General features: G+C 52.5%; 3 protein-coding genes across 6 annotated transcripts in view; 1 reads left to right on the top strand and 2 right to left on the bottom strand.

Annotated features, from left to right (window-relative positions):
* Ppp2r5d (protein phosphatase 2, regulatory subunit B', delta) overlaps positions 1-9,686 on the bottom strand; it is a 29,675-nt gene extending 19,989 nt beyond the window's left edge. For 2 of the 4 annotated variants that reach the window (XM_087566609.1, XM_087566610.1), the window contains exons 1-2: positions 9,565-9,686; positions 3,692-4,386 (exon numbers count right to left, since the gene is read on the bottom strand). In XM_087566609.1, the coding sequence (XP_087422735.1) occupies positions 3,692-3,946 (255 nt within the window). In that variant the 5' untranslated portion in view covers positions 3,947-4,386; positions 9,565-9,686. 4 annotated transcript variants of the gene reach the window in all.
* Positions 9,687-9,769: 83 nt separating this feature from the next.
* On the top strand, positions 9,770-21,988 carry Pex6 (peroxisomal biogenesis factor 6). The gene is given in 17 exon segments (NM_057125.1): positions 9,770-10,671; positions 12,403-12,566; positions 13,238-13,321; positions 16,911-17,013; positions 17,094-17,227; positions 17,686-17,797; positions 18,156-18,364; positions 18,739-18,934; positions 19,112-19,188; positions 19,515-19,641; positions 19,719-19,924; positions 20,200-20,261; positions 20,433-20,541; positions 20,800-20,916; positions 21,013-21,090; positions 21,332-21,471; positions 21,640-21,988. Coding segments are annotated over 17 exon segments (2,937 nt in total). The 5' UTR covers positions 9,770-9,789; the 3' UTR covers positions 21,777-21,988.
* A 116-nt stretch (positions 21,989-22,104) lies between these two features.
* Positions 22,105-25,454, bottom strand: Gnmt (glycine N-methyltransferase). Its single transcript, NM_017084.1, has 6 exons — positions 25,245-25,454; positions 23,677-23,804; positions 23,010-23,120; positions 22,674-22,816; positions 22,465-22,586; positions 22,105-22,378 (listed from the first exon to the last, which is right to left on the bottom strand). Exons 1-6 carry the CDS (start codon positions 25,448-25,450, stop codon positions 22,207-22,209), a joined length of 882 nt encoding a protein of 293 aa, NP_058780.1. The 5' UTR covers positions 25,451-25,454; the 3' UTR covers positions 22,105-22,206.
* Between the last annotated feature and the right edge of the window lie 393 nt (positions 25,455-25,847).

Genomic DNA, 25,847 nt, shown 5'->3' with positions numbered 1-25,847 from the left:
GACTGGATGGGGAGAATTCGAAAGAGACTTGAGGATGTAGTTCTGACTGCAAGTGCAACACCAGTCAGTGCTGTGGCATGGGCTACAGGTCTTGGGACCTTCCAGCCGGGTGACAGACCTGTGAGCGGTGCTGGCTTGATGGTACCAAGCTGGAGTTTGGTTTAGTTGTGAGCACGTGCCTGTGGAAGGGGCGATATGAAATTCTAGCGTTTCTTAAAGGGAAATGCAGCCCGCTCTAGCAGTGTAAAAGCTCAGCCTGAGATACAACAGCTGCAGGAACTGCGGTGTTGACAATAGGAGGGAGGAACAGGAGAAGGGAGGGGAGTCAGAAGAAGCCTAACCAGCAGAGGAAGGGCTGCCGTGTGCAGCAAAGACGCAACTCAGAGGCACGAGAGAAATGGGCTGACGGACGTCCACAGAGGACAGACGGTGGCCAGCGAGGATGGGTTTTCTCGGTGTAGGTGCATGGGAAGCAGACTGCCCAGTGAGGTTGAAAGCTCCCAGGCCTGAGCATTTGAGCAGTGGCTGGATGACCTCCCCTAAGGCGTGCTACAAAAGGATTCAAGCCTTAGAGGGGAGCTGGATTGGAGGACCTTGGAAATCACTTCCAGCTCCGAGAGTCTGCAATTCAACAGCAGCCAAGCCCCTTCAGTAAGAAGTGTTAAATCAAATGATTGTGACTATGGGGCGAACCGATCTCAGGGAGAAGAGTTCTGTGTGGGCTGGAGCAGGGGGGGAGGCTTTCTGGGGGTGGAGAGGGAAAAACATTCCCGGATGAGGAGTAGCTGAGAGCTCTGCCTAGGGAGGAAGGGGCTCTCTGGGCTGAGCGTTCTCCCACTGCACTGACCGGGCTGGCCACACGACTCCTGTCAATTGCTCTGAGCAAGTGGTGGAGAGAGAAAAAAATGCAGCCAGGACCCAGCACCAAAGTGACTGACAGCACACAGCAGACATGGGCCCTCCAACAAAGCTGACCCACCACCATTCAAGGCTTGTCTCCCTACTTGATCATAAGCTGCCTAAGCCTCTTGTACCCCTCCACCCACCTTATGGCGCTGAGCACGATGCCTGAGACACATCTCTCAGGGAATGTGCCTGAGAGACTCAGCTGCCTTGGTGTGTGGGTGTGAGTGGGTGTAGGGGAACAGGGCCCACAAGCCTTGCTCCCTGTCTTCTGAAGAACAGGTGAAGCACACACACTGTGGCCCGGCCCAGCTGTCGCATGACAGGAGGCATTGGGCTTTCCAGCCAGCACTGTTCTGAGATCAACTCTTATGTTCCGGTGAGGAGGTAATGAGCCTCTCTCTGCCTCATTTTCCTCACCTATTAAACAAAAGCCAACCGTAGGATCCACTTCCCTTAGCCCAGTGTCTGGCACAGAAAATCCGAATGTCGATTAAGACTGCTACTATAAACAACAAAGTGGGAGGGAGCAGGGGTACTTCATGCAGGAAAATTTAAAAAAAAAAAAAAAAAAAAGACCTAAATCCAATCTCAGAAGGGAAAGCTGCTCGTCTCACCAAAGATAGACTCGGCACCAACTTACTAAGCACCTACTGTGTGTAAGGGACATACCAAGCCTGCACACAGTTGTTAATACCTCAGGAAGGGCAAGATGTGTCATTCCCATGCAAGCCTGAATGCAGTCTGTAAAGTGGGCCCAAGTGAAGGCCCAGGAAAGGCTTGGCCGAGGAAGCATGGAGGACATCGAGGAGAAAAGGGACAGGTGACGGATGAGCAATAAGGAGCCTCCACCCACCTGTCTTTGTGCCTCCATCCTGGTACACCTCAGTCACACTGTCATCTCTCTCCCCCTCAGAACCCGAAGGAGGCCAAATGCAGCCCAAAATCCAGTGCAGGAGATCAGCTCTCATAAAGGGCTCCACGGCTGCTTTCCCACACCGCAATCCTCCCAGTGCCCCTTCTCAAGCAAACCACTCACAGCCCGAGGAAGCCTAAGAATGTCCCCTCTAATTCTCAGTCACCCGCTAGGCAAAGGCTTTCTACAGATGGGACAGGATCTGGTCCACAGACTAGAAACAGATGCCTAAGGAGATCCCTTCTCCTTCCCTGAACTCCGCAGGCCTCAGTTCCCAGCTTAGCTAACTTAAGTGCGCAGTCCCTACAGCTGGCTGGCGCCCACTGCCGAGCCCACTCCCCACGGACAAGACCTGGGGAGGGCACACAACTATACCCGGCTCATCACCCACCACCCGTCCTATGCACTGACTCTCAGACGGAGAAGTTCCGGTGACAGCCCATAACCAGAGCCACCTGGCAAACACGATAAGGAGTTTGATCGATAAAGTTAGAGATGGTGGCCCACCATTGATCAGGGGGGAAATGAATGCAAACCACCTCTGGGGTCCTCAGGAGAGTGGACTACAATACCAGGCCAGAGCTAGCTCAACACAACTAGTATTCCAGCCTCCCCAGTTACAGTCTGCATCTTGGAAGAACCACACATCTCAGCAACAGCAGCAAACAAAGGGTAGAGAAAGGCAGGGAACAGGTGAGGGTGGTTTGGAGGTAAAAGACGGTAAAAGAAGGCAAACATCAAGAAATGGCCTAGGCGGCGGGAGTGTAGCTCAATGGTACTACACATGCTTAGCATGGGCAAGACCCTGGGTTTGATCTCTAGCACTACAAATAATACAGAAATGTCCCGTGTAAGGACGTTTACAACCAAGTGTGCATGTTCAGGATGGCTGGACTGCAGGACGAGAAGCAACTAAACAGAACAGGGCCGATTTCTGCTTTAATATGTCCCAAGAAAGGAAGAAACCCTGTCCTGGTGCACAATAGAAAATGCAAAGGTTATCCTAAGGAATGCTGGGAGGAGCCTCCTCAGATTAGGAACCGCGTCCTGTCTGGGGTGAACACAGAAGCCAGCTGATGCCAGTTAGGCTCTTGCACAGAAGAGCCCTCCAAGTCGGGAGACCTGAGATTGCAGCTGGGCCCTCAGCAGGATGTGTGACCTTGGACAAGTCCCTTCCCCTGACACGGCCTCAGTCTCCTCATCTGTACCACTAGGATAATACACTGCATGTGCTCAAAATCTCCCTTCCAGCGCCGACGTTCTGGGGTTCCATCAACAGAAGGAAGGGCTCGGTCCTGGCTTACAAGTTTGTGTGTAAAGGAAGACTCGAGGGAGGGGCCTAGGCCAGATTTGGGCGGAGGAGAGAAAAAGCAGAGCGGTTCTAGGTCAGGGGCTGGTCGTGGAGGGAGAAGGGACTGTACAGAACTGTGGAGAGGCCGTCTTTAAGCTGGTGGGGAAAAGAGGGAAGGGGCTGCACAGGGCGGGGGTGGGGGGAGTACTGGAGGGAGACGCGGTCTTAGAGGAGGACTGTCCCAAACCCGTGGGGGATCAGGGACAGAGAAAGGCGGGGAGAAAAAGCAAGGGAGTGAGCTGGGAGTGGAGCAGATCTTGAGGGGGCCGGGGGTAGGAGCAAAGAGGAAGGGAAGAGGGATAGGTGGGGGGAAATCTGTCCGGGCAAAGACAGAGAGCTGTCCCAGCTGCTGCACGGGCTGGGGGCGCTGCCAGCCGCGCGGCCCTGGGGCTGGCCGCGGGAGTGCTGCGGGGGGCCGGACCAGAGGGTCAGTCTGAGGCTGTCCCGGGCCTGCCTCGGGCCCCTCCCAGAGCTGCGCGCAGGCCCGGCGGCGGAGGCACTAGGGGAAAGGCCACGCTCACCTTATCCTTCTTCAGTTTATAGGGCATCTCGGCCGGTCCACACCCGGCCCGGCTCCTGCGGCCCCGCTCCGGCTCCGGCTCTGCTCGGCCGCACTCGGCCCGCTCGGCGTCTCTTCGCCACCGCCTGCGCGCTGCGCCCGGGCCGAGCGGTGGCTGCGCTTCCAATTGGCCCGAACTCTTACAAACCTGCCTGACAACCAGGCGCCGCCTCCTCGGATTGGTCATTGGAGCCAAGCAGCTTCCCTTTTTTCTCATTGGAAAGAACGAGTACAAACCGCCAGGGTTCGGCTCCTAGAATTGGCTGGAGTGGAAGGTCCCGCCCTAGAAAGGGTCGGGCTTCGTGGAGGAGGCGGGGCCATGGGGAAACCGGAGCTGGGCTGGCAGAGCTGCACTCCGGCGTCGTCTTATGCGTCGTCCTCTGCTATTCTTCAGTCCTTTGAGCTCTGCTCCTTCCCTCCAGAAGTGGCTCTCACGTTTTCCCCTACTCTTCTACCTGCCCTGCTCCGTTCGGACTGGAGGAAAGAGGCCCTAACACGAAAGGGCACCTTTCTTCACAGGAATTTAAAGTAGCTCAAATTGCACATGTGAAATTGATAGAGAAGACTCCCAAGGGTCCTCCCGGGCATTCATCAAGTCTGTCCTAGATCACCGTTGTAGAGGAGCAGAGGGGGAAGCCTATCAGCGGTGGAACCGGACTGAAATAAAAATAAGAAACCTTGGTTTGCTGCAGCTTCAAGACGTGGATTCCTGTAGCTATTGCAAGGGTGCTGGGGTCAGTAAACCAGTTGCGTTTTGAGCCACTGATGAAGTAGAAAAGCAGCCTCATCGTTCCGTGTCCCAGAAAACCTATCCCTACCTGTGCTGCCGCACCCAAGCCAGTGTTCTAGTGGATAAGACTGGGTTCTTGCCCTCAGGTAGTTCCCACTCTAATGAGGTTCACAGACTCGTATTAAGAGATGATTAAAATACAATCACATAAATTACACAAACCTCAGAGTGACATGGAGGAATATATTTTAGTTATCCCAGTAGCCAACAGACTACATTAAAAAACTGGAGGAGGTCCATCAAAAATAAGCCGGTGAGCTGGGTGTGGTGGTTTGCCACTGTAATCCCAGCCCTGGGAAGGTAGAGGCAGGATGATCAGGAGCTACAGACCAGCCTTAGCTAGAGCCAGTTACAGACCTGTTTGGACTACAGTGAGAACCTCTTAGAACAAAACAAAACAGAAAACAAAGACAAACCCACCTGGCCACCACCACCAACAACAAAACCAACTCTCAGAACTAAAAAGTAACAAGTAAGCCTGTGGCTGTTTGTTCCACAGGTAAGAGGCCTTGGATTCCCCCCAGCAGCACAAATAACTAAACAATTAAATAGCCAATGATCCTTACACAAAGAGCAGTAGCCATGAGGATGGAAAAGATGGGGCTGGGCTCTTCCAAAAGACCTGAATTCAGTTCCCAGCACCCACATGAGCCAGTTCACAATTGCCTGTAACTCCAGACCCAAGGGATCTGATACACATATACATACATACATACATACATACATACATACATACATACACATAATTTTAAAACTTCAACAACAGAATGGGAAAGAAAAAACAAGACTCGGTGTTTATGAGTACTTGCTGTTCTTCTAGACCCACATAAGCTGGTTTACAACCCCCTGTAACTCCAGCTGCGGGGTGGGGGGGAGGTGTTGCGGGGAGTGGGAAGATGGCGGTGGGGGGTGGGGAAGGTGGCAGTGGTGGTGTCTGTGGCGCCTTCCTCTGGCCTCCACGAGCACCTACACACAGGTGCTATACACAGGCTCAGACACATACATGCACATAAATGATTTTTAAAACGGAAGGAAGAAGACGATGGACTTGGGAAACATGTACAGTCAACAGGATTGGGTGAGTCACTGGATTCGGGGAGACAGTGTAAGAGAAAGGATGAGTTTGAGGGTGACTCGTAAGTGATGAAAGACGGTTAGAGGGAACTGGTTTCACAATGGCCGAGGTAGTAAAGATTGGCCAGAGGCAGGTAGAGTATGCTAAGCACCAAATATAACACCTTGATTTTGCAATTAGGAGGTGTCCAGTGATGTTTGCCAGGGAAGTTTCAGACAAGTAGGAGCCTATAGTGTCTTCGAGAGTGAGTATGGGGTAAGGACAGCAAGCATAGGATCCTGGCTCGCAGACAGAAATAGCTTTTAGCTTTATGACTAACAATGGGTTGAAGGCAACACACAGTGGGCTGTGTTTCTACCATTATTTGCAAGGGGAACAGCCTGGAAGGAAAGGGGTTTATTTGCTGGTGGATATTCGTATGCGTATGCGTGTAACTGAGGCAGTTGTCCTCAGATGGAGCTGAGCAACAGATGTCCTTGCCCACTCCCAAAGCCTCAAGATGCACTCTAGTCCTGAGGTGTAAACTTGCTTCTGACTGTGTACACTCTTTCGACCTGCAGTTCTTGGTTCCTCTAGGAAGCAAGGGACAGATATATGTGTGTGTGTGTGTGTGTGTGTGTGTATGTATATATATATATGTATATTTGTATATTTGTATATGTGTATATGTGTATATGTGTATATGTGTATATGTGTATATGTATATATGTATATATACATAGAGAGAGAGAGACAGAGACAGAGACAGAGACAGAGAGAGAGACAGAGAGTTAGGATGCAAGTGGGATTTTTTTTTCCTACATGAATCAAAGCCCCCAGGGCCTACAGGTCTTGCTATGTACCTCAGACTGTTCTTTTTTTTTTTTCTTTTTTTCAGAGCTGGAGACCGAACCCAGGGCCTTGCACTTGCTAGGCAAGCGCTCTACCACTCTGAGCTAAATCCCCAACCCGCCTCAGGCTGTTCTTGAACTTGAAATTCTCTTTCCTGGGCCTCTAAAATGCTGGGATTTCAGTACCACCATGGGCAGTCCTATTGGCATGCAATAGGACTTACTTTTGCAATGTAAAAAACGAGGGACTGGGATTGGAGCTCAGTGCTTGCCAAGCATGTGTAAGACCCTGGGTGAAATCCCCAGTAAATATGTGTATGTAAGCACCAATTTAGCCAGGCATGATGGTGGGCATCTATAATTCTCAAACTCAAGAGGCCAAGGTGGGATTGCCACGAGTTCAAGGCCATCCAGGGATACACAGCAAAACCCTGTCTCAAAAAAAAAAAAAAAAAAAAAAAAAAAACCAACAACAAAAAACCAAAAAACAAGAGAAACCTAAGCATGGTAGAGCACTTACAATTCCAGCACTTGAGAGTTGGAAGCAGACAGATGGATCAGGAGTCTAGAGCCAATCTTGGCTCTACAGTGAGTTTAAGAGCAGCCCCCTCAAGAAACTGAGAAGGAAGAAAGGCTGGCCTGTGAAAATATGACGGCCACCTTCATCCTCGACACCTGCTGCAAGAGCATGAGAGCCTGAGCTACTGAGCAAGGCCATCTCTAGCGGCCAAGTAAGCCCTGGGTGTGGTGCCACTCAGCCACAATTCCCGCACTGAGGGCAGAGACAAAGGATTCCTCAGGTTTGTGGGGCCCACCAGTCTAGCCAAATCAGTTAACTCTAGGTTATAGTGAGAAACACTCTCTCAAAAAAAATAATGTGAGGGGTTGGGGATTTAGCTCAGTGGTAGAGCGCTTGCCTAGGAAGCGCAAGGCCCTGGGTTCGGTCCCCAGCTCCGGAAAAAAGAAAAGGAAAAAAAAATAATAATGTGGACAGCAATTTCAAAAGAAACCTTTGGGGTTTTAGTTTGGTTTTTTGAGACAGGGTTTCTCTGTGTAACAAGCCCTGCCTGCCCTGGACTCCATTTGTAGACTGGGCTGGCCTCAAACTCAGAGATCTGCCTGCTTCTGCCTTTTGAGTACTTCGATAAAAGACTTGTGCCACCATGACTGAAGAAAATTGTATTTTCTAACAGTTTCCTCCCAGATTAAAGCATTCTATCCTGCAGGAAGCTCATTAAGCAGGAAGGCAAGCAACTCAAAAGAGCTTCAGGAAGTCCCTCAAACCAACTAGATTCACGCAAGGGGCCCCTTCCTGTGAGAGTAAGCATAAAAGCTGAGAAATCCCTCTTAGAGAAGTGAAGCCAGGCTGCAAAGAAGACTTCTAGACCAGAGCAGCTGCCTGGAAGAGGTTTATAGACCAGCAGAGGCACCTGGAAAGGTTACTGATTAACTGTTGAGCAGCCTGAAGGCTGTGCAGTGTGTCCAGGTTCCCAGCTCTGTGAGCTGTCACCATGCTGGGGTGGGCTTTGGTGATGCAGCTGTCTTTGAGTCATTTCTGCTCCTGAGTAACCCCTCCCCCACATTCCTATTTATGTTTTGGCTTGTCATGGGATCTCCATCTGGGGTGGGAAAACTTGACTTGACTCTCCTCCCCAAGAAAAGTTTTGTCACATACGTGCATTAAGTACCATTACACATGTGCATACACATGAACACATGCACGTACAAAAAGAAGAAAAAACCCATGACAAAAAGAGAGAATGGACAATTCCGTAGACCAAGTTCTCACATATCCTAGGCTGGCTCCAAACTCACCATGGAGCTGTTGTCGCTACCTACTTTGGTGCTAGGAAGACAGGAGTCTATAAAACCAACCACACTTGATTTTATAAAGTGCTGGAGATCAAACCCAGGGCAACGCCCATGCCAGACAAGCACTCTACCAACTGAATTACATCTCCAGGCCACTTTCAGGTTTATGACCTAAGGTATCTCCAGGAGCTATAATCAGAAATCTAAACATTTTCTCACCTTCTAGGAATAAAGATACCCTAATATATGTAGTCAATACTCAACTTTCTGATATTAAGGTCCAGAGTTTTCCAGAATGTATACTATACAAAATTGAAGATTATCTCAAGAAGTTCAACTGTAGGGGTTGGGGATTTGGCTCAGTGGCAGAGCGCTTGCCTAGGAAGCGCAAGGCCCTGGGTTCGGTCCCCAGCTCCGAAAAAAAAGAACCAAAAAAAAAAAAAAAAAAAAAAAAAAAGAAGTTCAACTGTAAAGGAGACAGCCTGAAGTAACTGGAAGAAAATACAAGGTCCAGAAAAGGGGAATAGCCGCAATATTAAATGTATTTGACAAAAACTCTGTAGCTGTTAATTAGAAAGGTGACCAATGGGGGCTGGAGAGATGGCTCAGCTGTTAAAGAGCACTAACTTCTCTACCAGCAGACCTGGGTTCAATTCCCAGCACCCATCCGTCACTCACAATTGTCTGTAACTCCAGTTTCAGGGGATCTGACACCCTCACACAGACATACGTGCAGGCAAAACAGCAATGCACGCACAATAAAATAAATCATTAAAAAAAAGTGACCTATCGCTGAATATAATGGAGCAGTAAAGACAAAGACGAAATCTAAGAAACAGTAAGGCTCAGTTCCCATCACGGAAGCCTTCAACCCTTTCCTTTCCTGTAGCATTCTCCTATATCTCTACGAGGATTATTAGGGTAGATCAACGGGTTTGAGAGAATAGGTAAACTGTTCAATCCTAAAGTTTGGTCAGAGTAGAAGAACAGACAGAGAACATGAAGGACCCAAGGCACTGGAACATGGGCTTTAAGTAGGGTGTGTTGGAAGAGGTGTGGTAACACCAAGCTACCGGGCTACATGAATCACAGACATTAATTCAGTCACCAGCCACTACATAAGCCACTACAAAAGGCATAAGCATGTCTGGGGCAGTTTTATCCTACCACTCCCTCCTACAACGTTCCTGGTAACCTTCGTTGAGCGGGACAAATTAAGATTTCGTAGGAAAATGGACTCCTTCCACTTTTCACTATTACTCTTGATCAGTTAAACATTGAGTTCATGCTATGGGACATGGTGACTGAGAGGACGCTACTTGCCCTACCGAATTGTAAAGGTAAAAGCTCCAACACTCAGAGTCAAAGGGCGCGTGCGTCGACGACAACGGAGTGGCCATCGAACCAGCCCCCGCACAGTACGTCTTCTTAGCGACCCGACTCGGCTTCCGACACCCCGCCCATTTTCCCACCGGAAGCGGAAACGCCTCTCGTGCCGGGGACTTTCTCTGCTCCTTATTTCCGGAAGTGGAGCGGCTCCAGTCTCCCTCGCCATGGCGCTTGCTGTATTGCATGTCCTAGAACCCTTCCCGACTGAGACACCACCGTTGGCGGTGCTGTTGCCGCCCGGGGGCCCGTGGCCAGTGACCGGGGTAGGCCTGGTGCTGGCGCTACGGCCGGCGAGCGAAAGTCCTGCGGGACCCGCGCTGCTCGTGGCGGCCGTGGAAGGGTCCGGCGCCCAATGCGAGCAGCGAGGGCCCGGGCCTCCGCCGCTGCTGGTGAGCCGCACGCTGCTGCGGGTCCTAGCGCTGAGCCCCGGAGCGAGAGTGCGAGCGCGGCCTGTGCGGCGGCCTCCAGCCTTGGGCTGGGCGCTGCTTGGCACGTCTCCGGGTCCTGGGCTTGGGCCTCGAGTCGGGCCGCTGCTGGTGCGTCGCGGGGAGACACTACCGGTGCCCGGTTCTCGAGTGTTGGAGACGCGACCGGCCTTGCAAGGGTTGCTGGGCCCGGGGACACGGCTAGCTGTAACTGAGCTCCAGGGGCGGACCAAACTGGACCCGGAGAGTAGGGACCACAACCATCCCCCACCCCCGCCCGTAGTTTCCTCCTTTGCAGTTTCCCACTCAATCCGGCAGCTCCGAGGAGTTCTGGGAGGGACTGGAGATGCACTAGGTGTGAGCCGGAGCTGTCTCCGGAGTCTCGGGCTCTTCCAGGGCGAATGGGTATGGGTGGCCCGAGTCGGAGAGTTACCAAACACCTCCCAGCCGCACTTGGCTCAAGTACAGGTTCTAGAGCCTCGCTGGGACCTGTCCGCGAGACTGGGACCCAACTCTGGGCAGCCGGGAGAGCCACTCGCGGACGGACTGGTGTTTGTGCCTGCCACTCTAGCTTTTAATCTCGGCTGTGACCCCCTGGAAGTGGGAGAGCTCAGAATTCAGGTCAGGAATGCTTCCTTTTCTTTCTCCCCTCTTCCCTGTCTTTACTGAATTGGAAGGCTAAAGCTGTAGAATGTAGGCCCTCTGTGCCTTACGATTGGACTTTGCATTTAAGGTCTCTTAGTTTCTTGTTTACTCATTTTCTATTATCAGACTGTCGTGTGTTCAGGTGAAAGGTGAGGTTCCCCATCAAGTGCCAGGTTTGCACACTTCTAGTCAGTAACTGGGTTGCCACATTAGTACCTTGGTACCTTTGCCTTCTGTTTATCCTTGACTGACTTCCTGTTCTAGCTTTAGTTGATAAATTTACTTAAAGGCCTACCTGAAAAAACGGCACCTCTCGGGGTTGGGGATTTAGCTCAGTGGTAGAGCGCTTGCCTAGCAAGCGCAAGGCCCTGGGTTTGGTCCCCAGCTCCGAAAAAAAGGAAAAAGAAAAAAAACGGCACCTCTTGCATAAATCCTTTCATGATTTCATAAGCATAGCTTTAACATTTCTTCTTCCTCTAGCTTTTTCTTTCTTTTTTTTTTTTTTTCCGGAGCTGGGGACCGAACCCACCTCTAGCTTTTTCCATCTTTGTTAGGATATATAACTTATTTTTATGATTACACAGTCTAGTCCTCAGTCATATATTGTACATTCCTTGATAGGATTCTTTGTTATCTTTGGTACTCATGTTCAAATATGTCTTATTAAATACATTTAAGAGAAGTTCTGAAAGTGTTTGGTTTCTGCCTTTACTTTTAAAAATATAGTTGTGCTTGTGGGGGGACGGCTACAGTTTCGTTTCTAATCATGTAGATGTATGGTTTAACTTGGTGCTGGCTTGAAAGGAAGCCAGTGGCCACTTAAAATTAATTAACTAGTTTGCACCAGTTCTGGAGTTGATTTAACCTCCCTCAGATGCCCACATGCCCATCAGTGTAGAAACATCTGTTAGGTGAGTGACCGGTTAGTACTGTGAGGTGTTCGGACCTAGGTGTGGCTCAGTGAAAGAGCACTTACCAAACACCCTAGCCATATCGACTGAACTGGTCCACCAAGATGCCCATATGAGAATAACAGTGAGCACGGTTTCCTTCTGACTGAAGAAGGGAGGTAGAGCGGTCAGTCAGCTGAGCCAGCCTTTCAGTGGTGTCAGGATCTGTTCAGAGCTGGCTGGGGTAGCTCCTATCTGTAGTTCCAGAGAAGCTGATACAGGGAAATCATTGGGTTGAAGGTCAACCTGAGCTGTAGAACAGGACAACAAAACCATCTTTTTCCCACAGCCAGAGTTGTGCCTTCACCAAAGACCACTTGGTGTCAGTTGTGTAGCTGCCTGCTGTCATTCAGAGACCTTGTAGAGGCAGAGCATGGTGGCGCATACCTGTAATGCTAACACTTGGGAGGTGGAGGCAGGAGGATTAGGAACTCAAGAGCATTCCCACCAACAAAGCTACTAGTCTGGACTATATGAAACTGTCAACAAGAAACAGAAAACGGGACTTAGAGACATATATTTTGTTTCTGCACCTCACTGGCTTTGGGGTGACAAGTATCAAAAGCCCAGAGAGCTTGTCTTCACAGGCAGCTTTGGTACACGTCAGGAGAGCTTTTGGTTCCCTAAGGGTCTGCAGTTTGCCTATTTCAGGCCCTAGCCTTGATTCGCCAAAGACAAAGGCAGGAGCAAGTACTGGCTGCTAAGAGCACAAAACCCGACTCCTTGGAGGTTGTAAGGCGGTGCCTTTCTCCACTAGAGGTATCTGGAAGGCTCTACTGCTGCTGAGGACAAAGGAAGCTGCTCACTACTGCCTGGGCCTCCGTTTGCTCGAGAGTTACACATCGAAGTTCTGCCCTCGCCTCACTGTGGTGCCAATGGGAAATATGACCATGTTCTCTACCGGCACTTCCACACGCCCAGGTCAGCTGAATGGAAAAGAACACTTCACCTGTCCCCACCTTCCATCCCATGTCTCAGACCCAGGGACCCAGAGCTTCTGCTTAAGAGAAGTCACATTCTAGGCAGTGTTGTGGCAGAGAGCACTGGAGTAAGCATGAGGTCAATTGGGATATTCTAAGAAATAGAAAAAAGCCTGTTTGGTCAAAGAGAACTCCAAGAGAGCCAGGAGGCCCTCTCCAGCTCTGGTTTCCTTTTTTATTTTTTCCTTTTTAAGCTTGATTTATGTGTATGAGTACTCTGAACTGTCTTCAGACACACCAGAAGAGGGCATCAGATCCCCATTACAGACATCATATGGTTGCTAGGAATTGAACTCAGGACCTTTGGAAGAGCAGTCAGTGCTCTTAACCACTGAGCCACCTCTCCAGCCTCCCATGCTCTAAGTCTTTTTTTTTTTTTTTTTTTTTTTTCTTTTTTTCGGAGCTGGGGACCGAACCCAGGGCCTTGCGCTTGCTAGGCAAGCGCTCTACCACTGAGCTAAATCCCCAACCCCTCCATGCTCTAAGTCTTAATTGTTCCCTAAAACATTGCCTGGGAAGTTGTGGGGCTTCTCATTGGAAGGAGGCCCAGAGGTGTCAGGGACACACTCCTGACTCCTGCTGTGAGCTGACAGAGACCACTGTGTGTTGCAGGGTGGTCCAGGAAGGGGATGTTCTGTGTGTGTCAACGGCTGGGCAAGTTGAGATCCTGGAAGGAAGCCTGGAGAGACTGCCCAGGTATGCTGCTGTCACCTCATCTATAGTCCTCATTCACTCGTAACCTGAGTGTAATTCCATAGTCTTCTCTCCATGTCTTCTCTCCACAAGTTGTATGTAATAATTTTGTGTGAAAGGATATCTTGTTAGCGCTGGAGAGAGAGAAAAGCACTTTCTGGTCCCCAGATGGACGTAACCACAGACAGGTTAAGAATCACTGCCTATGACTGAGATATGCATGGGGGGGGCCCTATATTTGATTCCTATCACGCAGACATGCAATACAGAGTAAACAACACTTCAGGGGAGCCCAAGATGCAGCAAAGTGTGGAACACTTGGCCTGCTTGGCACTGGATTCAAGCTCCAACACACAAGCTGGGCATGGTGGACGTCTGTAATTGCAACACTTGGGAGGCAGAGGTAGTTAGGTCATGAGTTCAAGGACAGCTTCATGATAAATTCAAAGCCAACCTGACCTTGGGAAAAGCACTTAGACTACTTTGGCCTTCTATGAAGGAAAGAAAATGTAACTACCCCAGGCTGTAGTCCTGTCTTCTCTAGAGCGGTTTCCTGTAGTGTTTTTTCTTCTTTTTCTTTTTCGTTTACCTTGTTTGTGTGTATTCAAGAGGGCATGTGCGTGTGCTACTTGTGAAGGTCAAGATGACTCTCAGAAGGGTCCCGCCTTCTACCTTACTGGTTTTGGGAATAAAACAGGTTATTGGACTTTGCAGTAAGGACCTTACCTGCTGAGCCATCTTGCTGTCCTCCACTTTTGTTTGAGATGTTAGTAACCCTAGTCCACACCAGGAGCCTGGCATCCAGGCTGGCATTGAGCAGTCTCCTGCCTCTGTTTCTTGTTTAACAAATGCCTAAGAGCTGGTGCTGCATTTTTGTGAGTCAGGGTCTTAACTGTGTAGCTCAGGGTGGCCTCAAACTCACTACAAAACCCCAAATGACCTTTAACTTGGAGTAATTCTCCAGGCCCAGCCTCCTGGGTGCTAAGATTACCATGCCTGACTTAGTTTTTCGTTCTGAGAAGGAGTCTCATTACATAGCCCCGGCTGGCCTAGAGATTACAGATACCCAACTGCCTCTGTCTCCCAAATTCTGGGATTGAAGGTGTACAACACCGTACCCAGCCTGACTGGGTTGATTTTTCAACCCTCCCTCCCTCCCTTCCTTCCTTCCTTCCTTCCTTCCTTCCTTCCTTCCTCCCTTCTTTTCTTTCTTTAGCCCAGGCTAACCTCAAAATCTGTGTGTGAATGGTGGCCTTGAACTTCTGTCTTCCTGCTTCTACCTCCCGAGTCCTGGGATTTTTAGGAGCTAGGCAGTCATTGTACCCACAGCCCCTGACCTGGTTTCCTATAGAAGACCTGCAGACGGGGTTGGGGATTTAGCTCAGTGATAGAGCGCTTGCTTAGCAACCACAAGGCCCTGGGTTCGGTCCCCAGCTCTGAAAAAAAAAAAAAAAAAAGAAGACCTGCAGACTACCCACACTTAGTACTTAGAAGGAAAACAGGTGGTCGCGCATTCTGAGATGCAGCAGGCCATTTTCTCACTTTCTGCACTGCTGCTGGCCCAGCACTAGAAACCTGCCTGCCCTGGGTGCTGAGTGGGTCCTCAGGACAGCAAGCAGGTGAGTCCAAGGGTAGATATAAATGTTTAGGCCACTCAGGCTTGATAAAGGAAACCCAGAGATCTCATATTCCCTAGAAAGGCATTCCATCATGGATGGACCCTCTTCAGCCTTCTCTGTACTCACTTCATGAACCAAAACTATGTGGGAGCCATGAGCTCCTCCGTGTGCCCTGCCTGCCTAACGCCAGGCCTCTTCCCCCTTGGCAGTGCTCTCGTAGGGTTAGATCTGGCCTTTGTGCTCCCTGAAGTGGAGCAACAACCCCCACTGAAGACAATGGCCCTTTCCTAACTCCCCACATAGCCACCCCTCATTGCTTCCCCATGCAGTGCTTCCAAAATGTCCCAACAAGACGCTTGGCATGACAGAGATGTGAGGCTATACCCTACCTAAGCTACATTGAGGTGTGGTTTTCTGAGCCAGAGCACGGCTCACACTCAGCGTTCACCTGGCACACACCAAGCTCTGGGCTTCAGACACAGTGCGTCTTTCCCCTTACCTTGTAGTTTTTAACCACAGCCACGGCCAGCTGAAATAGCTCAGAGGAAACTTGTTTGGGTTCGTGAGCATGAACCCCCAAGACGGACCTGAGATGTCGTCAGTTGCTCTGTCTTTATTTTGAGGCAGGGTCTCTCACTGCACCTAGAGCTCTGTGTAGGCAGCTTGCCCTGGTGATTCCCTGTCTCCTCCTCCTGTGCTTGCTGGGATTATGGTAGTTCTCGGGCTCTGAACTCTGGTCTTTATACTTTTTGGGTAGGACTTCACCAGCTGAGCCAGTCCCCAGCCACCCTTAGAAGAATTTTGTAACACCTTCCTCTACCTTTTGTAACCTTCCTCTACCTTGAAGCCGCCTTGGCTGCCAGTGAGCAGCTTGGCAAGTGTAAGACGTTTTAGGTAAGGGGGTTTGCATCCCAGTGGGTCTTAGAGAGGCCTACAGTATACTCTGTTTCACTGTGTCTCACTGCCTAGGAATTGAAGGAAGATTCGGTGATGTCTCTAGGAGATTGGGTTGCTGGCTGCTATCTGTGCTTACTGTCTTCCCAGTTAGCAGCTTAAATAACTCTGATTCTCAGTGCTACTGCTTAGTGACTGCTCGCCCTGGCTCTGCCTCCAGATTGCATAAAATACAGAGTCACACCCCACACCCATCAGACAGAATGGGGATGAACCTAGGGTCTGGGCGGTCTTTTTCCTTCAAAGGATGAAGTAATGCTTAATAGTATTACCATTTATATTTTATTTTTCATTTTGGGACAGGGTTTATCTGTGTAGCCCCGGCTGTCCTGGAACTCACTCTGTAGGCCAGCCTGCTCTGTCTTACGACCTTTCTGCCTCAGCCTCCCCAGAAATAGAGTTAGATGCCATGATTAAGGAATCTAACTTTAGGGCTGGAGAGATGGCTCAGAGGTTAGGAACACTGACTGCTCTTCCAGAGGTCCTGAGTTCAATTCCCAACAACCACATGGTGGCTCACAACCATCTCTAATGGGATCCGATGCCCTCTTCTTGAGTGTCTGAAAACAGCGACAGTGTACTCATAGACATCTTAAATTAAAAGGACAAAAAAGAATCTAACGTTAAGACTTTGTTGGATTATTGAGTTAAAATCGAGGGACACTTGTGTCCGAGATCTGGGACCTGGGTGCAGATCTGTAGGAAGGACAGACTTTCCCGAAGCCAAGGGAAATGGCCATAGGTTGCCGTGCTTAATGACAGTGGCTTTGCCTTTTGGAGTAGGTAACTAGGCTCTATGCCTGGAGAGAAGCCCTCCCTGGGTTACTTGATGGTTGTAGCGAGGGGCTTGCCCTTCTGCATCCCCATTTCCTCCCTACCCAGCACCCCGCCCTGTCTCCTCATTCTCAGGGCACTGACCTGTGCTGCTCCTAATTTGGTCCTCTGTGGGAAAGCTGCCCGCTCTCAGAGAGGTACAAATGTGGACTCTCGGTCTTGGCTTCACTGACCCTCTCTTACAGGTGGCGGGAGGTGTTTTTCAAAGTGAAGAAAACGGTTGGAGAAGCCCCAGATGGGCCAGCCAGTGCCTTCCTGGCCGATACCACACACACCTCTTTATACCTGGTAAGGCCTTGGGTGGGAGGAGAGCTTCAAAGGAGTTGGGGCACCGTAGAACCTCGGCGGGCGTCTTCCTACTTTCACAGGCTGGTACCACCCTGAGTCGTGTCCCCCCGCTGCCTTCAGGAAGGTCCCCACCCTGGGACAGCTTGTCTCCTCCAGGCCTGGAGGCCTTGGTAAATGAGCTGTGTGCTGTCCTGAAGCCTCATCTGCAGCCCGGGTAAGTGAGGCCACACCAGGAGGTGTAGATCCAGGCCATGAGGAGGGCCTGCTGGGAGCTTCCCTGCCTGCAGAGCAGCATCCAGGGAAATAACTTCCAGGGGTCACCCAGAGTTGGAATCCACAAGCTACTTACACAAGCCTGGCCCTTTACCACTGCATCCCCCACAGGACATAGCACCCCACTCCAGTGGTCCAAATCCGGCCCCCCCTCCCATATGCTCTTCAGACCAAACCTATCAAGTCAGGCTTCACTAAGGCTCGGTGGTCTGTGACTGCAAAATGCCCTCAGAGCTTCAGCCAGGGAACCAGGGGTGGTGTGAGACAAGGCCTCAGAGTGAGGAGACTGCACGGGTGGGGGTTAGCGGGGCAGGAGGACAAACGGGATGCTTATGAGATCCAGGGCTCCCTGTGTGACTGGGCAGAAAGTGGGAGACAGTATCTGTTCTCTCATGGCAGAGGAACACTGCTCACAGGAACCAGCTGTGTGCTCCTGCAGGGTCCCCCAGGCAGCGGGAAGACCACCGCGGTCACAGCTGCATGCAGTCGCCTCGGGCTCCATCTGCTGAAGGTAAAGTCCTCTGGAGCAACCCCGGCCACTTCTGCCAAGCTCAAAGTCTGCCTTCCTCCTTTTCCCTCTGTGCTCCCTCATCGCCATCCAGCAGCTCTAACGCTTCAGCCCAGTGGTTCAGGCCAGTATGTAGCCCCACTGGTGCTCAGCTCCTCAGAGGTCCCTTGAGGACGGAGGGGTTTCAAGGCTGCACATTCCGAGCAATGGACAGGGTAAACAAAAGCTTCCGCTTGGCCCGTGTACCTCTTCCCCCATCCCCGCTCTACAGAGGAAAGATGGCCTGCATCTTTTGACTCCTCCCACCTCTCTGCCCCAGTAGACTTGTCCCTTCCCACAGAGCCATCTGGTCTCTCCCCAGGTGCCTTGCTCCAGCCTCTGTGCAGATAGCAGTAGGACTGTGGAGACAAAGCTGCAGACCACCTTCTCCCGGGCCCGCCGCTGCAGGCCTGTGGTCCTCCTGCTGACAGCCCTGGACCTTCTGGGCCGGGACCGAGATGGGCTGGGTGAGGATGCCTGCGTTGTGGCCACACTGCGTCACCTCCTCCTCGATGAGGACCCTCTGAGCAGGTACTTAGAGAGCAGGCAGCTTCTGAAGAGGAAACCCCCCTTTCAGTCCTCCATTCCCCAATTCCTCACACCCTGCTAGCTTCTCAGAAATCTCAGCTACCCGTCCTTGGGGCCAACTCTTAGAGGAGTGTCCAGAGGTAGGAGGGTGCGGTCTAGCATTTTGAAGGAAACACTAGGTTGAAGCCTTTGACCTCCGTGAGCTTCTGTGTGAAGCAGAGTCCCCCTTAACGTTGTCCCACCATCAAGGGAGAATGGTGGAACATGGCGGATGCTTATCCCTACCCAATCTTGACACCAACCCTGTCCATTCCTGTGCACCTAACTCAGAAGTTGCCAGCCATGTTCTTACACCCTGCCCACTTCCTGGTCTGCAGGTGCCCTCCTCTCATGGTGGTGGCCACTACAAGCCGTGTCCAGGACCTGCCCACCGATGTGCGGACGGCATTTCCTCATGAGCTGGAGGTGCCAGTGTTGTCTGAGAGTCAGCGGCTCAGTGTCCTGCAGGCCCTCACTGCCCATCTTCCCTTGGGCCAGGAGGTTAACCTGTCACAGCTGGCACGGCGCTGTGCGGTGAGTACCTACAGGGGCCTTGACTCCGGGAGATCACAGGCTCCTTGTCACACACAGGACTTTGTTTCTGCTGCCCCATGAGACCGGAAACCACCAAAGCCTCTGCTCCAGCTGGAGGCCAGACCCGGGCTCCGCCTCCTATGCCCTACCCATGTGTCCTTTTGTGTAACTCCCTAGGGCTTTGTGGTAGGGGACCTCTATGCCCTTCTGACCCATGCCAGCCGGGCAGCCTGCACCAGGATCAAAGCTGCAGGGTAAGATTTACTCGTCACAGGTGCCTGGGAAGGTGGGGAGAAGGCAGTGGAGCCCAGCAGAGAGGCTTCTCTCTGTGGTTTGTGAGTCTTAATCCATAGCCTGGTTGGCCTGGTCCTCTTTACCCTTAAGGCTGGGGCTCACCATGTAGTCTTGGCTGGCCTGGACTCACTGTGTAGACCAAGCTATTCCTGAGTTCCATCTGCCTCTGCCACATGAGTGCTGGGATCAGAGGCACAGCCTGGAACTCTTAAATATCTCTAGCCTCAACCTCCCGGATGCTGGGTTGCATCTGCGAGCCCAGCCCGAATTGAATTTCTCCTTGTAGCTTGGCGATGAGTGAGGAGGATGAGGGGGAGCTGTGTGCTGCTGGCTTTCCCCTGTTGGCCGAGGACTTCGGGCAGGCGTTAGATCAACTACAAACGGCTCACTCCCAAGCAGTGGGAGCGCCCAAGGTGAGAGTCCAGGCCCTTGGAGGCGGGGCTAGAGCTCTCTCTCCTTGCACATCCCTAACCACTGCTCTGTCTCCTAGATCCCTTCAGTGTCCTGGCACGATGTGGGTGGGCTGCAGGATGTGAAGAAGGAGATCCTGGAGACCATCCAACTGCCTCTGGAACACCCTGAGCTGCTAAGCCTGGGCCTAAGACGATCAGGCCTTCTGCTCCATGGGCCCCCAGGCACTGGCAAGACCCTGCTGGCCAAGGCGGTAGCCACTGAGTGCAGCCTCACCTTCCTCAGGTTGGCAGGGCTCCTACAGAAGGTGGGAGGCTGGGAGCTCTAGCAGGTGTGGGGGGAGGGGAGCTGTAGTAGGTGTGTGGGGGGGAGGGGAGCTGTAATAGGTATGGAGGGGGGCTGTAACAGTGAGGGGGGTTGCAGCAGGTGGAGGGAAGGGAAGATGTAGTGGGTGGGGGGTGTAACAGGTAGGGGTGGGGGGAGCTGTGGCAAGTGGGGAGGGGGAGGACAATGGTCTTGTGCATGTCTGATGGGTCTCACTTGCTCATTCTTCTGCTCAGTGTAAAGGGGCCAGAACTCATCAACATGTATGTGGGCCAAAGTGAGGAGAATGTTCGGGAAGGTGAGTAAGCAGGGAGAGGCAGCCTCGGGCCCTTCCCCAACTCCAGCAGCCTTGTGCCTCCATCTTCCCCAGCTGCTGCTCACAGTCGCCCCAGCTGGGCAACTGTCTGGGTGGAATGGAAGTCAGGCCCACTTGCCATCCTCCTCCCCTGACTTCAAGCCTCTTTCTCAGTGTTTGCCAGGGCCAGGGCTGCTGCCCCGTGCATCATCTTCTTTGATGAACTGGACTCCTTAGCTCCGAGCCGTGGACGGAGTGGAGACTCTGGAGGTGTGATGGACAGGTCAGGGGTTCGACTGGTAATGGAGTCTGGGATCCCAGAAGGGAGGAACGTGAGATTAGTCACATCAGTGTCCAGATCAGGTCTCTAAGATAGGAGTTCTGCTCTTCCGGTTCAGAGTTAGAAGGGAGGCCAAAAACACATGGGAGCTTTGAGGAGGCTCACCTGTGTGGGGAGGGACATGGGGCAGGGCTCGGCAAGGCACCTTAGTCTGAAGGCACAGCAAGGACTCTCTGGCCTTTGCCTCCCCCTCCCGTACAGAGTTGTGTCTCAGCTCTTAGCTGAGCTGGACGGGCTTCACAGCACTCAGGATGTGTTTGTGATCGGAGCCACCAACAGACCAGACCTCCTGGATCCTGCCCTTCTGCGGCCTGGCAGGTGGGCATCCTGGACCTTTCTCCTTAACCTCTATCCTGTGCTTCCTTCACCTCCCATGTGGCGGCCCTGACACTTCCTGTTTCTATCTCTCTGAAGATTTGACAAGCTGGTGTTTGTAGGAGCAAGTGAGGACCGGGCCTCCCAGCTGCGCGTTCTGAGCGCCATCACACGAAAGTACGCTCTGTCAGAGAGCTGGGGCGGGGCTCTGTCAGAGAGCTGGGGCGGGGCTCTGTCAGAGCTGGGGCGGGGCTGTCAGAGCTGGGGCGGGGCTGTCAGAGCTGGGGCGGGGCTGTCAGAGCTGGGGCGGGGCTGTCAGAGCTGGGGCGGGGCTTGGGATGGTTAGGGGGATGTGTGCCAGTCAGTGTGCCTTCTGAGGGTGAGGCCAGCTTTAACATTTCTGGTGTGGGTATGATAGGTTCAAGCTGGAGGCCTCTGTGAGCCTGATGAATGTGCTGGATTGCTGCCCGCCTCAGCTGACCGGCGCAGACCTCTATTCTCTCTGCTCTGACGCCATGATGACCGCCCTCAAACGCAGGGTCCGAGACCTAGAGGAAGGTGAGCCCTTGCCAGCACTAGACGGGAACCAAGAAACTAGGGGAGACAGTCCTGGAATTCCAGAGGAACGGCTGAGCAGGAGGCACCTCCCCAGGTTGCTCTCCTACCTAGGCATAGATTACAGCTGGGGTCAGGGCTCTGGCCTCACTGTTCCTCGCCATCCCTCAGGGCTGGAGCCTCGGAGCTCAGCACTGTTGCTCACCATGGAGGACCTGTTGCAGGCCGCAGCCCGGCTGCAGCCCTCAGTCAGCGAGCAGGAGCTGCTGCGATACAAGCGTATCCAACGCAAGTTTGCTGCCTGCTAGGAGCTTCCTGCCGCCTGCAAAAGCCCACCTGGCTGGAGGTAGCTGCCACCTGCCACCTGAAGGCTGCCTCCCTCCAGGAGATACCCTGAGATCCCTAGTGGGAGGCCCTTGTGCCCAGGAGAAGAGGCAGGGCTGGCAGCTTGGGGGCGTGGCAGCCTGGAATGGGCATTGAGGCCCCAGTTCTCAGACAGAAAATAAAGTCTATACTGCCCCCTGCTGGTCTTGTGAGAGGTTGCGGTGCAAATGCCAAGGTTATGGGAAGAGTAAGGTCTAGGGAAGGTGGGATGAACACCACATTACTTCTGAAAGAAACACAGGGCACAGGATTGGCAAGGGAAGGCTGTATTGTCGACTCCCTGTTTGCCTGCCCCCCACATCTCTGCAATATCTGTGGTAGGCGATGGTCTTAGGGTGGGAGCCGGAGCCAGGCTCAGCCTGTCTTCTTGAGCACGTGGATGAAGTAGCAGGGAACGTAGGCCTGGCCGGGCCTGTAAGGCTTGAAGTCACCCAGGACGCTGTGCTGGCACCTGCCCCCAAAGGCTTCTTGGACCAACTCCGTGAAAGACGCCAAACAGTGTGGGTAGTAAGAGAGCCGAAACTTACTGCAACAGGGCCCCCAGCCAAATAATGAGGGCTGCTGGCCTCAAGTCTCCCCCACCACCACCTCTCCTGCCAAATCATGCCATACCTGAAGCCAGGAGCGCCATCTCTGCCAGCACCTGGCACCTGCACTGTGTAGTCCAGGGTTACCATGTGGGCTTTGTTGTTTACTGTCAGCACTGACGTCGTAATGTCCTTGGTCAGGTCACTCTGAGGGCAGTGGCATCAGCTGCATTAGCTTCCATTAGTCCACCATGGGACTTCTCCAGCTCCCGTCCCACTGGGGACCAGCCCAACCTTATAGTAGATGTTCTTCCCTGGGGGTGCACAGCCCGTGCTGAGGATGTAGTCGTAGTTGCGGTGGTCGATGACCAGCAGGCCCCCGGGCCGCACCATGCTTGCGATGTTCTTTAGCGCCAGCCGGTGCTCACTCTGGTCACCTGGGTGCCAGGCAGGGCCACAGACACCATCTGCTTGGGCACCCGCACCTCTATTCCTCCCACCTCCCTCCCAAGTGCCAGCACTAAAGAGGACAGGCAAAACGCAGGTCAGCCCTTATCACAGCAGCTGGCCAGCCGTCGGCGGAAGTGGTGGAGCTCAAGGCAAGAGCCACAGCCAAGGCCACCAGCTTACCTTTGCTGTCCGGCAGGTGAGCAAAACTGTTCCCAAGGCAGATGACAGCGTCAAAGCCATCTCCTGCTGGCACATCTTTGTCCAGAGTCAACCAGTTGGCTTCTTCAATGACTAGAGGCCGGGGGAGGAGTTCGAAGTTATAGCACAGCACAGAAGCAACCACCTCCACCCAGAGACACGCGGGGATTCATTAGGGACAAGGAGGGTGACATGGGAGAGAGCCATTGTTGGAAAAGCCAGCTCTCCACTCGGGCTTTTGTACGGAGGAGAGAGAGGATGCCGTAAACAGTGCAGGTCCAGTGTATTATGTGTACACCTCTGGACCCTGCTGGATGGGAAACCGAGACAGAAGCATCCATCACCTGAACCCAGCCCAGCCAGACCAGGCAGCACGGGAAAAATATAAAGAATGCTAGCCGTGTAGCTCAGTGGTCACCTGTCCACTTAGCATGCCCAAGTTCAAACCCTAGCACCAAAAATGGCACAAACCTGCTCTTAGCACCTGGAATCCCACTTTGATGTCAAAGCCTCCCTTTTTAGGAAGGTCAGAGGAACTGCACCTTGCCCTGAGGAAAACCAGCCAGCCCACCCTGCATGAAAGAGCTAGGGCAGACAGAAGAGTGGCCCTGGAGATGCATGCCCCAGGGGCATGGCTGGACAGACATACCCCACTTGTCAAAGGCTGGCTCCTTCCTCCGGTTCCAGCGCTCCTTCAGTGCGTATTTCAGCATCTTGTCGCTGGCATCCACACTCGTGACGCTAAAGCCCTCTTCCACCAGCATAATCGAGTCCACTCTGGATGAGGTCAGAGACCAGGGACTGAGAGGCCCAGTCAGAGGGGTCTGGGGACCCAAATGTGCATGACGTTTCCCCAAACATAACATTCCAGAGTCCTTTCCTCTGCTTCCTGTCCCAGGCCATCTATACTGACCTCAGACGACCCCTTAAGAATATTCCTTTTCAAGGGGTTGGGGATTTGGCTCAGTGGTAGAGCACTTGCCTAGCAAGCGCAAGGCCCTGGGTTCGGTCCCCAGCTCCAAAAAAAAGAAAAAAAAAAAAAGAATATTCCTTTTCAGGTAGCAAGTTTTTGAAAGGGTTTTTAGCCTGATTTAAATCATGAGTTCTGGGACAGCTGGGGCTACAAAGAGAGACAATGTTTCAAAAACAAAAAATCAAACTTTAATTTTATGTGTCTTGCCTAAAAAGTCCATCATGTGTGTGCCTCGCGTCTGCAGAAGCCAGGGGAGCGTGTTGACACCGAACTTGGGTCATCTATAAGAACATAAGCCATCTCCCCAGCCCCCCCTTTTTTTTTTTTTTTTGGTTCTTTTTTTCGGAGCTGGGGACCGAACCCAGGGCCTTGCGCTTCCTAGGCAAGCGCTCTACCACTGAGCTAAATCCCCAACCCCCCCAGCCCCCTCTTGTTAGAGATAGTATCTCATTATGTAGCCCTGGATGGCCTGGAACTCACAGAGACCCACCTATTTAGGCTCTCCCAAGTGCTGAGATTAAAGATATGTGCCACCACTCCTGCCAGCAACATTTTTTTTTTTTAAGTTTTCAATGATGTCTCTATGTGTACATGTGAGTGCAGTGGCCCGCATGGCCAGGAGGGGGCGCTGACTTCCCCCTGGGATGGAGTTCCAGGCGATGATGAACGTGCAGTTGAGAACCTGGCGTGCTGGTGCTCCTGGAAGTTCTCTCAGTCAGAGGTGTCTCTGTGTGTCCTGTGTTGACTTTGGAGCGTGGGTCAGACCCTATCCTGGTCTATATCCTCTCCACCAAATGGAGGCCTTTTACCTCTTGGAAATGAGTTCCTTTAATACTGGTTGGAGAAAACCACTACTTACCTCATGGGGTTTTGTTACAGTTTGCAACACATGTACCCAAACTCCTGGCACAGCTCTTGGCTGTGCAAACGTGCCACAAATGTTCTGTTCACACTGCCAGAGGCCATCGCAGGAGGAACAACGCTGGAGCCAAGGATCAAGCTTGACCCAATGCTCGGCTTTTGCTGTCCCATGAGCCCTTCTCTGTTCACACCCGGGTCCTGAGTCTCCCTGGCCCCCTTCCCACACTGGTTCGGCAGATGCTCTCACCATGTCCATTCTACCCCGATGAGCAAGGACTCTTGACCCCCTAGTACTGCCTGCCAGGCTCCAGCCCACAAAGGCTGCCCCGAATGGCCTTCCTGTGGTGCAGTAGTCCTAGTCAAGCCAGCTCGTTTGGACTCACCCTGTGCCACAGGCCACGTCCAGCACCCGGTGGCACCCGTGCTGGCGCAGCAGCCCAAGCAACCACGCCTTGTACTCTGCAGTACGGCTGCGGGTGTCCCCGATGTACAGCTGCCACACACGTGCGGCCTCCCCATCCGCATACTGGTCGGGGATCCCTTCGGCCGCCACCCCCAGGGAGCGGGTACGGTACACGCTGTCCACCATCCTGACGGCGCTTGGCTCTCAGGCCACTAGCTCCGCACGCACTTATAGTCCTCTGGCAGGGCGGCCCCACCTGGCCAATGGCAGGTGAGCGCAGGGACACGCCCCTGCTGGGCCCTGGGCCAGGCAGGCTGCCCCCGCGGTGAGGATAGCTCAGCCTGGCAATCCTGGATCTGGTTTTCCCATAGTCAGATAGGTCAGATAGGACGCACCAGGGTGGCCAGGAGGAACCAATAAAGTAAAGCACCCCTACCTAAGTAAGAAAGGGAAGACGACTTTGAAATCCGCCCAAAGCAGAATTAGACCAGGCCCAGCACAGTAAGCTGTCTACATATCACACATAACATTTAGTGGAGGGAACACTCCACTAATCAGGCTTTGAGAAAGGTGGCCGAACATC

Source organism: Rattus norvegicus, chromosome 9 (genome assembly GCF_021556685.1).
Source record: "Rattus norvegicus strain SHRSP/BbbUtx chromosome 9, alternate assembly SHRSP_T2T, whole genome shotgun sequence".
Classification (NCBI taxonomy): Eukaryota; Metazoa; Chordata; class Mammalia; order Rodentia; family Muridae; genus Rattus; species Rattus norvegicus.
This window is presented reverse-complemented; position numbering and strand designations above follow the sequence as displayed.

Bases quoted from the DNA above. Each gene is read 5' to 3' on its own strand.
- Gnmt (NM_017084.1), bottom strand. From the start codon at position 25,450: ATGGTGGACAGCGTGTACCGTACCCGCTCCCTGGGGGTGGCGGCCGAA. The intron at 23,805-25,244 runs GTGAGTCCAAAC...GACCTCATCCAG, and splicing joins GACGTGGCCTGTGGCACAGG to AGTGGACTCGATTATGCTGG. The intron at 22,817-23,009 runs GTAAGCTGGTGG...CCTGGCACCCAG, and splicing joins TCACCTGCCGGACAGCAAAG to GTGACCAGAGTGAGCACCGG.